This window comes from Lepidochelys olivacea (genome assembly GCF_965140295.1).
Source record: "Lepidochelys olivacea isolate rLepOli2 genome assembly, chromosome: 5".
Classification (NCBI taxonomy): Eukaryota; Metazoa; Chordata; order Testudines; family Cheloniidae; genus Lepidochelys; species Lepidochelys olivacea.
In genome coordinates, this window is record NC_140415.1 from 130731959 (window position 1) to 130747784 (window position 15826).

General features: G+C 43.1%; 1 protein-coding gene across 1 annotated transcript in view; it reads left to right on the forward strand.

The window, feature by feature from the left end:
* The window catches only part of TRABD2A (TraB domain containing 2A), a 110983-nt gene that overhangs the window by 81481 nt on the left and 13676 nt on the right, over positions 1-15826 (forward strand). The window contains exon 5 of the mRNA XM_084629441.1: positions 13176-13266. Coding sequence (XP_084485567.1) covers positions 13176-13266 — 91 coding nt within the window. The remainder of the gene's footprint in view (positions 1-13175; positions 13267-15826) is intronic.

Genomic DNA, 15826 nt, shown 5'->3' on the forward strand with positions numbered 1-15826 from the left:
GAAGAGCTAGTCCTTGCCAGGTACTGCTCCAGTAATTGGGTAATAACTGAACACTGAATGGCTGACGTTCAAATGCAGAAGAGTTCACATGGACACAACTGTGAGCGTGAAAGCAGCTTGTCCCAGAAGCACGGTCCTCGAAGGAGTAACGCCCTCCCGGCAGGAGCACATGCAATGAAATGGGCAGGAATAAGCCAGACATTTCAAGATACCTATTCCTGAGTTTTCTTCCCTGTCTTCCATTTTGTTAATTTATTTCTTCTCTCTCTCAAGACCTGTCTGCACAACAACTTACATGCAGTGTGCCAAGGTGTGAATCTACAGCAGAAATGTACATCAAGTTGTTTGAAACGGGAGTACGGCAAAGTGCCCTAGAGCAGTGCTACTCAAAGTGGTGGTCCATGGACCAGTGCCGGCCTGCAAGCCATCGGCTGCCGGTCTGCGCACACATTGGAAAAAAAAACACCAGTTCCCCACATCAGATAGCTTGAGCAGCACTGCCCTACAGAACTTTTAGTGCATGGGAGCAGAGTCTACGCAGCCAGTTAGTGTGCGGCAAGCTGGCGTGTTCTACATTCATTTCACACCCTGGCTTGTCATGCAGTAACTCATTATGAAAACAAGCCCTCAATTTATTTGCCACTGTCGTCATCTCATACAATCTTCTCTGGCTTCCTCAGTTCTCTATCTCTTCGCTCTCTGGCACCTGCCTCCCTGTCACTTCCCTTAGATTTTTAAAACCATTCCAAGACATCTTTGCTCTTCCCTTCATCCCTTTCTTCTCCTTCCTTCACTTCACCATTCCCCTCGCTCTCCCTTTCAATTGACATGCTCCCTTCTCCATTCCCCCCACTGCACTTTCTCTTCTCAAATCCCTCTTCTTCCTCGCCCATGGGGGAAGAGCTCTTGTACTTCTGCAAGGAAATGATGCTGTGGGAAATATCCAACCCTGCGCCTGTTGAGCTCTAGGTCACAACAGACACTTTGCACGCAGCCTGCAGGAAGTACACTGCTGCTTCTCACTCTCCACACACCAGTCAAACCTTTCTCAGTGTTTCCAGCATACTTTCTATGCCCCGCCTGCTGGAAGTTTCCAAGCCATTTGCGTTGTTTCTTCTCTTCCCCAGGGACGGACACTCACTCACTCTGTACAGGGGCCAATTTGGAAAGTGTCCCATTGTCATGTCTTTCTGTGGTACTTATCTGGCTACATCTGAGCACTGTCACATTCACATATGTATTCTCACAGCACCCAAGCGAGAAAAGGCAGGGCTGTTATCCCCCTGGGGAACTGAGGTACAGAGAGAGGGTAAGTGACGTGCTCAAGAGCACACAGGAAGCCTCTGGCGGAGCAGAGAATTGAATGCAGGTGTCCCAAGTCACATACTTGTGCCTTTAGCCAGTGGATCATCTTTGTATTTGGGTGTATGTCTTTGCTCTTCTCATCAGCCCTTGGCTTAAAGAAGTTCAATAACGCCACTGTAGATCATCCAGAAAGCAGTACAGGCCCCAGATCATGTTCCTACTGAAAAAACAAGGGCTGTATTATTCTGAAGCTATTAACACAGACTGAATGTTGGCAAACTGTCAGTAAGGCTACAAAAAGAAGGGCTATGGTCAACATTTCTTCTGTTACCAAAAGAAAAAAAATCAACCAATTACTGAAGGAAATAATGAAGCTGTTCACTTACTATGACGCAGATTTGTATGACAGTAAACCTCCAGGGAATGCTGTTTTCTTTCCCTAAGTTTTTGTTTTGTTTTTGTTTTTACAGACCGCCCAGAAAGGGGAATTGGTATGAACAGCCCGATTAGCCAATGTCTGAATTAACAATTCAGCAAGTCGTTAGAGACTTAACATCTCAGAAACACCAGGTCTTACTAGTTTTCCTGCTTTGTGACTTAATATGCTCTAAATTAAAATTAATTCACAGACAGTCCAGCACCATCTAAGACATGTGTACTGAAAGGAGCAGTCGTGATCAGGGAGAAGGTTTGTAGGTTATCACAAAAGAGGGATTGTCACTGACCAAGTGCACAACTGGTAAATAGGTGCTAGACTGTAATAGGAGAGGGACTTGGTTAGAAAGAGAGATGACATGCTACTGTTTAAGGGACTGAGCCAGTGCCTACTGGAGTCAATGGAAAGGCTCCCACTGACTTCACTGGGCTTTAAATATGACCATAAGGCATTTGTCAGACCCCATCAGTGTGCAAGACTCTACATCATGCCATGGGAATTTTAGATGGTCAACTCTGTGGGGCAGGAATTGTCATGTCCTGTATATTTGTCCAGCACCTAGAACAATGGGGTCCCACCCAGACTGGCCTCTAGGCATTACTGCAATAGAAATGTTAATTAGTATCAGTTCTTATGATTTGTTTATTGTTTTGAAAAAGATACAGTTTAGGGCAAGAAGCCTGACAAATCTTAATTAAAAGTGAAAGTCGTAATTGTGACTGGGTTTACAGTCTGCGGGACAGAGGAGATTGATGACGTGAGCCAGCAGAAATCTTTGTAAAACAAAAAAAAGAATTCAAGGCCAGGATACATTTGTCGTACTTATAGGGAGGTTTTAAAAAACCCTAAGGAACAGACGGTAGGATTTTCAGTTACCTAGGCAAGTTGGGAGCCTGATTCCCTTTGAAGGTCAACTGGAGTTAGTAGGGTAATTTGCTTAGGCACTTTTGAAATTCCCGCCTACAGTCTAAATAATCAGACCGGGGACTCCAGGAGTAAATAGGGAATGCAGCCAGAGCTACTTTGTGCAAAGGGTGCTAAACTCACGCAGTCGGTTACTGGAAAAGCCAAGAGATGCAGAGTATAAAGACATTCAAGAAACACACTCGGCCCCGAAAGAGAAGACTGATTTGAATTATTGACTGATAGGATTATCATAATGACAGGCTCCAATGGGGATGTAGTCTGTGGAAGCGGGAATCATTTCCAAAGCCCCACGGGTCGCATGAAGGGCACTCAGCCTGGAGTCTATGACAAATATACACAGTTGAAGTTTGAGTGTGCACAAATACCCCTTCCGAGGTATCCGTGGAATCTTCAAAATAAGGTAAGTCAGAAGAGAGAGAGAGTTGCAGAGAGCAGATCTCGATGGTGGTCAGCTGGCAGCTCCTTGTCTGTGCTAGAGTTCCCTCGTTAGTAGAAGGTGGTGGGAGATTGTTTCTAAAAAAAGCTAGTGTAGACATGTCCCCAAAGCCCTTTCTCTGGAAATCTCCCACCACTGGGCTACCACCAACACAGCTCTCTCCAGTCATGAGAACACTTATGCAAAACAGTGCATAGGTGTTTTTACCACCATGTTTCCTAATGCTGCTGGTCTTGCTGTCATGGTGATAAAAGCATGACCAGCCAGTTTACACTAATACCTCCATCACTGTTAGGGCTGGCGCAGCTGCAGCTAGATTTCCAGCAAAATGCCAGTGCAGATACAGCATTGATAGGCAACCTGCCAGAATGGAAAGGTTTTTTTTAATTTATATTTACTCAGGAAAATCTTCCTTCAAGCCATGATTTACTTAGTTGTCAGGCATTCAACGTTTAAGACTTGTTTTGAAATAAGTGACCCACACATTTGCCAAGGGATCTAAATCTATCCACAGAGACTGCTGGGTAGAAAGGCAGCTTGATATGATTTATGATTATGTTTTGGATTAGGGGAATTGCAGCTTTATTAAATCAATTTTGGAAATAATATGTAACTGCATCCTCTATAGTGTACAAGGCCTTAAGCACAACAATTCCGAGAAAGTTTCCTATTCAAATAAGTGAACCACAGTCTAAGTAAATATAGAAAGACTGCCAAATCCGCCCATCTGAATGCCAGCAATTGCCTATGCATTAGTTGTTTGCATGGGAAAAAATGTAAAAGAATAAAATGTCATTTTTTTTTCACCCTGCTAGTAGAAAACACAGGCCATGCATTTGAGGATTTCTTTAACTCTTTCAGTGAAACAAGTATATACGAAGTGTATACTTTAGGGATGTCAGAGTATAGAGAATACATTTATTTATTTATTAGGGTTTTTATTACTTTGCAATAAACAAGAGTCCAGGCAATGCCTTGGATGCCTTTGATACACTGTTAAAATTACACCCAATAAGCAGATCTGTTAGTTACCCCAAGATCAAATCAAATAACTCCGCAACAACATAAGTATAACAAAAACTAATTAACCTCCCCAGCAGAGTCCAACACCACTGTTGCTCAGTCCTACCCAGTCTAGCTGGAGATCAATCCAGAACGCACTCGATCTGCACGAGGAATATATTCCTTTGGGATTTGCCTTGATGATGATGACGAAGAAGAAGAAATGCAATATGGTGGCAAAAAAGCCATGTGACCTTGGTCTGCTTCTGCAGAAGCATGACAACATGGAAAAGGAAGGCTTTAAATGCAGCTCTAATCTCTAATCTAAATAGTTGTTCCATTGACTTCAGTGGGCTTTGGATTGATGGAAACAACTCTTCCAGCTGGTTACGCCAGATTTGTATTTTTCCTGTAATGAATTCTTCCCAAGTCTTTCCTTTCTGGCAGGATTAGATTCTTTAGAGTATGGTGCTTCCTGGCAGTCTATCCCCGCTCCTCCCCCCACACTTTAATCAGGCCAGTTTGTGAGAAGGCTCTGAAAAAGGCTCTAAAAGACCTGTGAGCCCAGAGCCCAGCCCTATACTCAGCTGAACTAAATGGAGATTGTGGGACCTGGTGAGATTTTATTTGTCTTGCACTTTTTCTTTTTTCCACTTGTCACCCAGTTGCCTGAAGGCATCTTGCGTACCTGCAGATGGATGGCACATCACGTTCCCAAATTTAGGAGAAGACCAGGAGAATCCAGGCAGGTTGTTGAATGGAAGTAGCTACATTTCAAAAGAGCATCTTAACAGTATAAACTTAAAGGCCAGAACTCTCAGAACCTGTTGGGAATAACCGTGAATTCCCCCACTGAAAACACTGGGAACTGAGTGTTTGAAAATCTGGGTACCTTCATTTACGTGCCTAACTGGGAGCTGTTGGGTACTGAGACCTTTCTTGAAAATCTGGCCCTGAAAGTATTATATCAAAGCAGCAAAAAGACTTGACTGTAAAATGTGGCTTTGGTCATTGGAAAAAGAAGCATTTTTATAAATGTATGGAACTTCCATATTTCAGGAAATGGACCGAATACATGAAAATGTTTTGAAAGTAACTTCAGAGAGAGACTCTGAGAACTTCTTGTTGAGGAATAGAAGTTAATAAACAACTTTGACCAGAGTCCACAAGTCCTGCTAGAGAGGTATTAACTGAAAAAGCAACTGAATCTTGTCGATAAGGAAGTGAGACAATGGAGAAGTGACAAACACTGATACCTGGGTCCCTCCGGTCTTTGAAAATGTGTTCTCTGCTTTCAGTAAATTAGGTGAGAAGTAAAGTAGCTCCTATAAATTGAGGCCTGGAATTACTTTCAGTTAGGGTTGTGATTTTTTTTTTCTTTTTAACTGGAATAGTTATACCAGTACAACCCCAGTGTAGATGCAGTTATTTTCCTTCCTGAACAGGAATAGTATATAAAGCACCTTTATACTGATAGAACTGGTGTATTAGGTAGGGGGCTGTGCACTTTAACTAGACAGGTATAGTTAGAGCTGTACAACTTTTGCATGTGGACAAACAGCTTAGAGAAAGGATCTTGCTCCTCAACAAAGGACAGACGCTGCAAAATGACATGAGAAACTTGCAGCAACAGAAGAAGCTTCAGCATAAAGCAAAGACCAGCAACAAGCTCAAGAGCCAGGAACAATCCCTCAGCTCCAGCATGGCTTTGCAAATGTTGGTGCCCACACCCGGCCACACCACCGCCACACGCTAGGTTAACTCTGTCACCACCATTGACTTTGGTTGGCTGTTGAACTGTTATCGTAACTTAAGGTTTATTAACAGCTTATGATGTTTAAACACTGACTAGTTGGATAACATATGTCTGGAAAATAGATGTGGGATTTAACTTTAAGATTATTAGTTTTCAATCATTTGCCTGTCTTAAACCACTGTTCAAAACAAGTTGATGGATTAAAAGGCATGAATACTCTTCAAGTGGTTTCTTTAACTGAATTAAAGCTCTTCTTCAGTTTCTGAATTTCATTGGACTTAGCCAGGTCGTCCTTTCTATTTAAAAAACCCCACAGGTTTAGTTTAAAGGAAGATGAATCCTATTCCTTTTACCAGACTTCCCTTTGCAATCAGTACATTGTTTGGAGAATCTAGGAGGTTGGTTAATTGCACAGGATCCACCTACTGAGTTTGGGAATAATTAATTTTGAGTTTAGCTCACCTAGAGAGCAGAATACAGGAAATGGCTCTCATGCTTATAGGAGCTGTAACGTCTGTTGGAGGTGTGCCTCCGGAAAGGTGCAGCAGACGAAGCCGTAACAGCACTAATTCCTTTATTGCCAGTTTTTGCTTCTTTTCTTTGTATACTAAATTATGCATGGTTAATAACTTAGTGCTGAGTTATGGCATCCCTTAGGCACAAAAAGCGCCTGTGTTGATAGACTGTGGGTTCACACATCCTTGAATTTGTATCACAGGGAACAATAATTCAGTTTTCCTGATCTTTGTTTCTCCAGGCTATAATTTTAGTAATTTGGGGGTTAAATTACTTTGCGCACTACATCCTAACTCTTACACAAACATACCCTGACGAGCTCCCATGGGTGGAAATAAACGGGTCTGTGGCCCTATGCAAGCCCATGCACTGGGATTCCTTGCACTAACAGGGTGACACTTCAGGCCAGTATGGAGGCAACCTGGACCAGAGCTAGTCCTCCCTCCATTGGATCCTTTGCTTAAGCCCCTCTTCCCCGTCGCAGTCACATGGCAACATTTCTTTCATCCAATTCATTTTATGAGGCTGATTCTTCCATCTCTGCCCAGTGGGTAGCAAGATACCATCTCTGTAGTTCAGGACAGTCTGGGTAGAATGGCTGATGATGCCAAGACAAATGGGAAATCTTTTCCAAGTGTGCGCTGGACACTACCCAAGTTAAGCTCGGTAAAAAGCATATGCAACTTATTACATCAGGGATTGTTTCTGCTGTAGCCTGTCTCTGTTATGGCTTGCCAGGTTTTGTTGATATAGAATAGGAGGGTAATCCCATGCAGGTCACTCTTGCCTCCCAGAGGATCAGCTGTTTTGTGGCCAGTCTTTTTTGCAAGATCGTTAATGGTAGATGAAGCTATCCGGGGACACACTCCTACAATCCTTTTCCCTGCTCCAGGTTATCATGCTTCATCCAGTCCAGCTCCTTTCAGGGAAAAGCAGAGATTGGTATTGACAGAGGAACCTCTGCTTTTGGAAGTCCCTTACATGAAGGCATGCTTGTCTACAATCGCCATCCCCTCCTGGAGAAGAGCTCCTCGGCCTTGCTTTGGTGTATATCTTCTCCGCATTGGTCCTGGAAACTGCATCTTGAGATTACTCCCTTCCAGGAGGCCATGCTTAGGTTCCATTTTTATTACTTCTTCCCTGCTGCACCCCACTCTGCAGGGAAGTCATTTGGGAAAACATGAGCCTGTGGTAGAGACCAGCCCAGAAGTTCAGGTTCCACCTCATGTAGTGATCTCAAGGGAATACAATGCTGTATTTTGCACTGTCCAAGTCGTTCAGCGGTGTGCCTTCTCCTGGATTTAAAAAATGCAAACTTTCTGCTACAAGTGCCAAACCCTGTGCTCTGTGAGCTGAGTGACCAATCTGCGGGACTAACCCGTGTGATGCCTTCCTACATCTCCCCCATGGACCTGATCTGCCTGGAATTTCTCCTTGTGTTTGTGTTGCTTTGGGTTGCTGGCAGTTCAGGGCCCTTCCTCGCACCTTCACCAGCTGTTGGGAGGAAAGGACTCTTCAGCTATCGGTGCCTTGATGATTGATTTGGTGGGTGAATGAAACTCTGAAGGGAAGCAAGCAGAGGGTGAGTTGCTGTTGTTCATATCTCTCAGCTGTCTGAAAAATGGAGCCAAGAGCTATGCTTCATGCTCACAGGACATAGTCTGTGAGGTGGAAAGTACATAAAGGAGGGTCAGGCTTGATCATACGAGTAAGCTTAATCCAGTTAACCAGGTTTCATCCTGGGCATATCTGTAGCTGTCATGGCTACTGTTCTGGATGTACTTCCTATTATTTTAAAATGTTTTACGTTTCAGGAGCATTTTAGGAAAAGTGGTTACAGATTCTCCCTCCTTTCCTAGATGTTTCTAAAAAATTAGAAGACTTGTTTGTCTAAGATATTTATAATGGCTTGTTTTCGCAATCCATAAATTGCTAGCCCACAAAAGCCATCTGAATGTTCCTAACCAAGTCAGAGAAATAAACATCCTGACTTAGGATATCCCAGCGGTTAGGACCAGTTGCATCACTCTGTGGTTGCATCACCACAATCACATGCTACAGCTGTTCTTACCACTACTCAGGGGACATCGATCTAAAATGCATTTCCCGATAAACATTTTTGTTCACCCATATATATCCACCGGTTTGTTATTGTGGAACAATTTGTAAGTTATGGGTTATGCGGGAGTTTGAGGGAAAAGTGCTGAGATATTTCTGCTAAAGAAATACACACAAAATTACATGGAATTCAAGTTTTAGTTTCTTTTTTACATGGACTTTAAAAGAAAGGGCTGATCAAATTATTGATCTATCAGCATCAGATAGAATGTTTTGTTGAAATTCTGACAGCGGCATCATCTACAAAATGCATTCTTGCGACATTTAATAATTAAGAGACAAATTCTGGAACACTAGTGAAACTGCTACCGTCTGGCACTTCCTCATTCGCTTGGCTAGAATTTTACAAATGTCCAAATTCACAATGGTTTGAGTTGGGTTCAGCAGTCCCCTGATGAAAAAGATATTCTTGACTTAATTATAAAGAATAGAACACCTCTGTGTGTGTTCAAGGCAGTAAAGGCTGCAGACCGGAGAAATTGAGCATGTGTGAAGAATTGTGTCACTTAGGATATTACAAAAAATAAAGAAACTGACCCAACCAAAACCCCTTGCCCAATAGAATCACATAATGCAGAACATTTGAGAGGGATGTTAGGAAGATTTGAAATTCAGGGGCCAATGCTTTAACTGGTTTGTAAGTGCATGTTGGTCAGACAGCTTTGTTATTTGAGCATATTGCCTATCACAATCCCTGCACTCCACTTCCTTTCAGTACAGATTAAAGGCTTGGTTTTATTTACTCTCCAGTAGAGAGTATGGCTGAGCTGGTGCACACAACAGCTCCTCAGTTCCCTTTTGAGTCTGAACACAGAAGAATAGAGATTCATGGCTCCCCACCCCCTGCCAGAGTAAATTGACCTCTCAAATGCATCACTTCACCTAGTGGTATGAGGATAATGGAGAGCTGTGTACAGAAAGAAAGAAGTAGGCTTTCTGATGGGACAAGGGCCTGGGGCTTTTCTTTTGGGGGCATTCAAGTGTGTTAGGCCAAAATAGAAAACAGGTGAAAGAGGCCTACTCCCTGTCATGCTTCTATGGACTCATTCTCTCATACAGCACGACTGTTTGATCTTAAACCTTGGGAGGGTGAATCCCCTCTCTTGTTGTTTATAGTTGCTTTCTGTGAGTAGATAGATCTGGTATATATAACCAAGGCTCTTACTGTAGAGGGGGCTTGGACTGTATGTGTTCCCAGAACAGAAACAAAGTAGTAACTAATGACAACTTTACCAGTTCTAAATAGAGGAGCTATCCCGAATATCCATGAGATCCTGTGGCTGCGGCCCTCCTCCTTCATCCTCTCTCTTGTTTGCTACTTTCGCACGCAATAGCACATCTAGAATGAGTTTGTAAGCTCCTCGGGGCACAGGCCTTCTCTTTCTCTTTGTAGTGCAGAGTGTCTGGCACTCTTTTGAATGTTGCATAAACAAACAATATAACAATATCTCTTATGCATGACACATGAACAGCTGGGTGGTAGTGGTGTTGACTTCTGGTGGTTGTAACTGTTGTGAAATGAGTTTTTGAAGGCCTCATCACATGTCTGGGCATGTTTATGAGCACAGTTGTGTTTTCACATATACATTTTTTTTGTTCCGTTTCTCTTTTGCCGAGATTTATTAGCACATGTTTTCTCTCTGACAGTAGAGAGAGAAATCATTGTCCATCTGCTCATTGATGTCAGTGCAAAGACTCCCATTGACTTCAGTGCACTTTGTCTCAGGTCCTAAATCATTTTCTTAAAAGCAAATTTCAGTGTAATATAAAAAATGTTCTTATCACGCCATCAAATTACAAAGAAGAGTAAGGACCTGATTCAGGAAATCACTTAAGCATGTGCTTGGTTTCAGTGGTACTTAAACAGTTGCTTGACTGCTTTCCTGAATGGCAGCCTAAATCACGATTATTATTTTTTGTAATGTTCATAAACAATAAAAATTACAAAAAGGAAAATGCCTTACAGCTTGTCTATGTTACCTAACACTGCACATTTCACCGGATATCCAATACAAGTATGCAATTGTGCAACTTTACAACTTGTCAAAGGTTCAAGACCAGGCAGTACAAAATCAGACACTATTACACAGACATAACATGTCAGGGTGGGGGTAACAATAACATAATCATACACAAATAGGAAAAAGAGGGAAGGAGGAGGCTGAGGTGGAGGGTGGGAAGAGGGAGGGAAAAAAGCAGAGAGGTGAAGTTAATGGAAGTCTGGCATTATTTGAGCTACCTCAGCATTTTTAAGCCAAATGTCATGACACCTATTAGGTATCAGATTTCTTTGAATTCCTATACTTGCTCTCCACGTGGATAAGCTAATCTTTCTTTAGCTGCAAACTCAGACAGGTCCGAATACCACTGCTCTATTCTGGGCATAAGCCTACTCCTCCATTTTTGTAAAATCACGCACTTGGTAATCACTGCAGCCCTCAAAAACCAAAGGCTTTGTGGTGGAGTGAAACCCAGCGTAATCGGGCCATAACCTACGATATAATTTTCAGATGAGGATTGGTTGCTGAAGTCAAGGGCTATTTTCACTCTTGTGTCCACCTTTTTCCACAGCTGCCTGCCTGCCTGTCGGTCCCATAGTATATGCGTCAGGGTTCCTTTTTCTTTACTGCAGTTCCAACAAACCAAAATTGCGGTTAGGAAAAAGAATAATTAAAACTCAGATAGGGAGTTGCCATTTTGACAATGTGATATAGATTAGAACACAGGAAATACAGCTTGTTATTGAAATGTCTGAGAACCTGATATTTTTAACGCCTAAGGTAAGTGCTCCTGTTTTAAAAACATAGATGGCTGATAATGAAATAAAGGTTAAGAACCTTGGTATGGCTTTTGATCACTCCGCTTCCATGGAAAGCCATGTGTCCGACAGAGTACATCACAAATGTGGTCTCTTGTTTTATTCCAGATGAGCACTTTGCGCAGGCTGCTTATATATCCCAGTCTGATCTTGCAACAGCAACTCATGCTTTAGTGATCATAGGCTTGATTATAGTCACTCCCGGTCTAGCGGGGCAGCTTGCAACTTGGTCAGAACACATCCTGGTGTGTGTTCCCTCGTTAGGCCCGCCTTGCCTGCTTGCCAGCAAATGCCAGTTGAGCTGGCACTGTTTGATTTTTAAAATCCTTTTGGTGACCTTTCTTCAGACCCCAGCCTGTCAAGTATCGGAGCTCAGACCACACCATTCTTTACAGATGATATCATTTCTCCCCAGCTGGGAGGTAATCTACTATAGTGAGCCTGGGGGTGTGGGACTTGCCGCTCCTGGACATCTATCTCAGTACCCCATACCCATTTTGGGGAATATACCTTAAACCCCATTTCTCTATACATTATTTTTAATCTGACCCTCTTGGTTAGTTTTATTCCTATGCATTTAGGAGGGTGTTTTTGATTGGCGTACTTTCTCTAACTGCTTGTGATAATTTTAACACCAAGTGCTTCTGCAGGAGGAAGGGAGTTCGCTACAAATTATAATTTTATTTAATAGCAGGCTGGTAAATGACAGAACAGGATACAGCTTTGAAAGTTTGTGCTGTACTTCCTGTGTCTCAGTCTGTTTCCCAGAATCTCTGTCTGATGAGGTATGAAAACAAACCTAAAGTCACAATCACAAGTCTTGAAGTCACAAGTCCTGGAGAGGATTTTCTTTTCCCATGCTGGTCAGCGTTTATTATAATAGACTGTCATAATTAATTCATTATGATGTCAGCATACAGGCAAAGCAGCATACACATCTGGTTGAAAATGGAGTGGACTTATAAATCACTGACAGAATTATGCCAGAGCCAGCTAAATCCTCTCCAAAGTTTAGTGGATTTTTGCTGAAGTTATAGGTGAATATCTGTCTCTAATTGCTTATTTTAAAGGAAGTGAGAGATTGAATTCTAGCCAGGCCAGGGCAGTGTCTCACCAAAGTCCAGAGCTATTTTTCATTCACCACAGTGGGATGACTCTTAATTTAATAATCACAACAAAAGGTTTATGACTTGATATTTAGCGCCTTTGGTTATGTGTACTGAAGTAAATGCTGTTGCTCCACATTGATACCAGTGTAACTTTATATCTCTGAATGATCTCATCTGTTATGAGGTCAGAAGGCAGTACCTGTTCACACAGGTGCTGGAATTAGGGGTGCTGGGAGTGTGGCAGCACCCCTGGCTTGAAGTGCTTTCCATCGTATACAGGGTTTACAGTTTCGTTCAATGGCTCTCTGCACCCCCACTATACAAATGGTTCCAGCATCCCTGCCTGTGTAACAATGTGCAGGAACACCTGGGAACAGTTTGGGATAGGAAGTGAAGGGTACTTTATCCAGTTGAATCTACAGGAGAAATGTGAGGACAGAAACATTTATTTACCATAGTGGCATACTGGTGGTGATTAGCAGCAGGGAACTTCCGAATGACCCAATGAGAACATTCTGGCACCACCCAAATAACCGGTATTGACGCTTCTCCAATAATTTGGTATATCATGTACTTTTTCGAGACCTCATAGAAGAGAAATGGAAACCAGTTGCTCTGACAGATCTTCTGCTCCTAGAAGTGTGGCTATGGTGGATTGTCGAGGAGCGTTTTTCTTTGGGAGGGGTGAGGATGGTTATTGCTATTCTTGTTTGATTTGCTCCAAAGTTTCTAATTTTTTTTCTTAACTGCAGGTCATTTCATGGGCAACAACACAGTGATTGATGTTTTGGGAAGAGAAGGGTATGAGGTAGAACACACTCCTGCTGGACAACCCATCAACAAGTAATATATACATGTTTTTATCATATTTGATAAGCCATTGAGATAGATAAGCTGTAGACGACTATAGAGATACCGTGGAAATAGATAGACTGCTCTTCTTTGCTATTTCCCGGTACAATTCCTTTGCTCTGTTTATCTTCTGGGAGCTAATTTGGAAACGCAGCATGCATGACACTTGACAGGTTGCTCTTTCGTATTGACTTGGACATGTTTTTCCCATAACTTTTAAAGCCTTGAGTTAGCAAGTATTTATGAACAGCAAGTTAAACCTGTTTGGGTGGACAAGCTGACTTGTTGTAGTGTAGCACAAAAAGGGAAGGGCTAAAGGGAAGGGCTGCTAGTTTTTCTGTTTTATAGCCCCTTTTTCCCCACCCCGACCCCAGCTTGGCACATCTTCCCCTAGGGCCTGTGCTCCTGGGACCCTTCTCCCATTCCTTCCCTCTCTTGTGTGTTCAACCAGTCCCTCCCCTTTGGCTCTTTCCCCCCTGTACACAAGTACAGTGTCGTATCACTTAGCTTGAAAAGTCTTCCCTTGTCCCTTCCCTACCTGCCAACTCACCCCCTGTATTCTCTCTAAACCCCCTGAGTCTGCTCTGCCTTGACTCCTTGTGCAACGCTCTCCTTGACCTTTCCAATCTGACTTCCAGCCTCTCCACTTCAGAGCCGGCCTCACCAGCATCCTCCCTAACACTCTTTGTGCTAAGCTGTATTCTTGTTCCCAAGCTGTCTGCTGCCACCAATACCATTGATCACTCTCTCTTCCTCCATTTTATCCTCCATTTTAGACTAGGACACTTGTCTATTCTGGTTCTCCTTGCTGAGCACTCTTTTTCTTCATCCTGCCTGGTGGCTCCTCATCCTGCCTTCACTCCTACCTATGGATAGTCTTCAAGGTTTTCTCCTGAGCTCACCTTGGTCTCCCTCAGTGCTCTCTCTCAGGTGTTCTGCCGTGGTTTCAGTTACCAGAGAACTTCTACATCTCCCCCTCAGTCTAGCCTTGCATCTCCCTCTGTCTCAGCCATCTCCTCCTGGACTTCCTGCCAATATCCCAAACTCCAGATTTCTGATCTCCCTGCTCTGCCTCCTTTCTCTGTCACAACTGATCATTTCCTTATTCTCCCTGCTTGGCTTGCCACCTGGGCCCTATCTTCCATTGCTCTCTCTCCCCTGCCCCACATACAGGTGCTCGCTAAATCCCATGTTTGGGCCTAGTATCTAAAATAAGCCTGTTCCCTTGTATTCTTACTGCTAAAACCTTGGTTCGCATTTTGTTCATCTTTCACTTTGACTACTGTAATATTTCCCTTTATATCTCCTTCCCCACCACATACCTCTGCCTTCATTATTGTCAGCGTTCCTTTTCTGAGCACCACACTCTCCAAACCGCCTTCCCAAACACCTCTACTAAAGGGGCTCGCTGGGGCTGGGACCATCTTTTTGTTCTGTGTTTCTACAGTACCCAGCACATGGTAGGGTTCCATGGTAGGAACTCCTAGGCACTACGGTCATACAAATAATATAAATGAAGTCACTTCCTTTCCTCCTGACCACGTCACCTTCCTCCTTGAATCCTTTCACTGGTGTTGACTGTTACCACAAGGAATGTAAGCTCCTTGTCGGGCTACATTTTAACCTTGGCTTCTCACATGGTGCTGAACATGCTTTGTCATAGTCTACACTTGCTTTTAAACCAGGCTCCACATGGGTTCAGCCACATGCCTTGCCATAGCCCTAATGTCAGCAGTATTCTGTTCTCTAGAGGTTCTTGTACTGCACTCATCACCATAGGATCTGAACACCACTGGGTAGCTCCCTGTGTAGGCGAGCCCTCTATGATGATCCATAATAGCCAATCAGAATCTAATACTTGAATCACTTCTTTTTTCAAAGAAAAAGTGCATGGTTTAAAAACGTTTCCTAGAAGGATGAAAAGTCTGGGGAAATGAGGTTTTTGTTTGATGAGAGCCTTTTGGCCAATCATTCTTTACAACTGCCTTAGCAACTTCTTATGCTCCAGAAAAAGAGAGCTCATGCCATCCTAAACCCCACTTCACATGGCCTAGAGATGGGAATAAAAACAAAGCCTAAAGAAAAGTCACAGAGTGAAATCTTGAGCCCACTGAAATCCATGGCAAAACTCCCCTTGCCTGGAATGGGGCCAGGGTTTCACCCATAGTATTTTATACATTGAAGGAGGCGAGGGTGGGTGTCAAAGACACAGGCCCCTAACTCCCACTGACAGTCAGGGAAAGTTCAGTGCCTAATTAACTCCCATTTGTACCTTTGAAAACCTCCCCCTAAAATCAGAACTTGCTGCATTTCATGATGTGCAGTGTGAGAGCCGGGAATGAAGCCCTTGGTGGGCTGTGACTGAAACCTGCTGAATGAGAAAGGTGATCAGGGAGATGGAGATGAATCCTGTATTCAGAGAAAAAAATGAAGATAAATGGCTCTGTTAAAATGTTGGGAATAGCCATCTAGGACTATTTCAAAGCAGGGTTAAGATGGGAAATGAGTTTACAATGGAATGAAAAGCAAAGGAAGGAAAATCCCTCTTGGG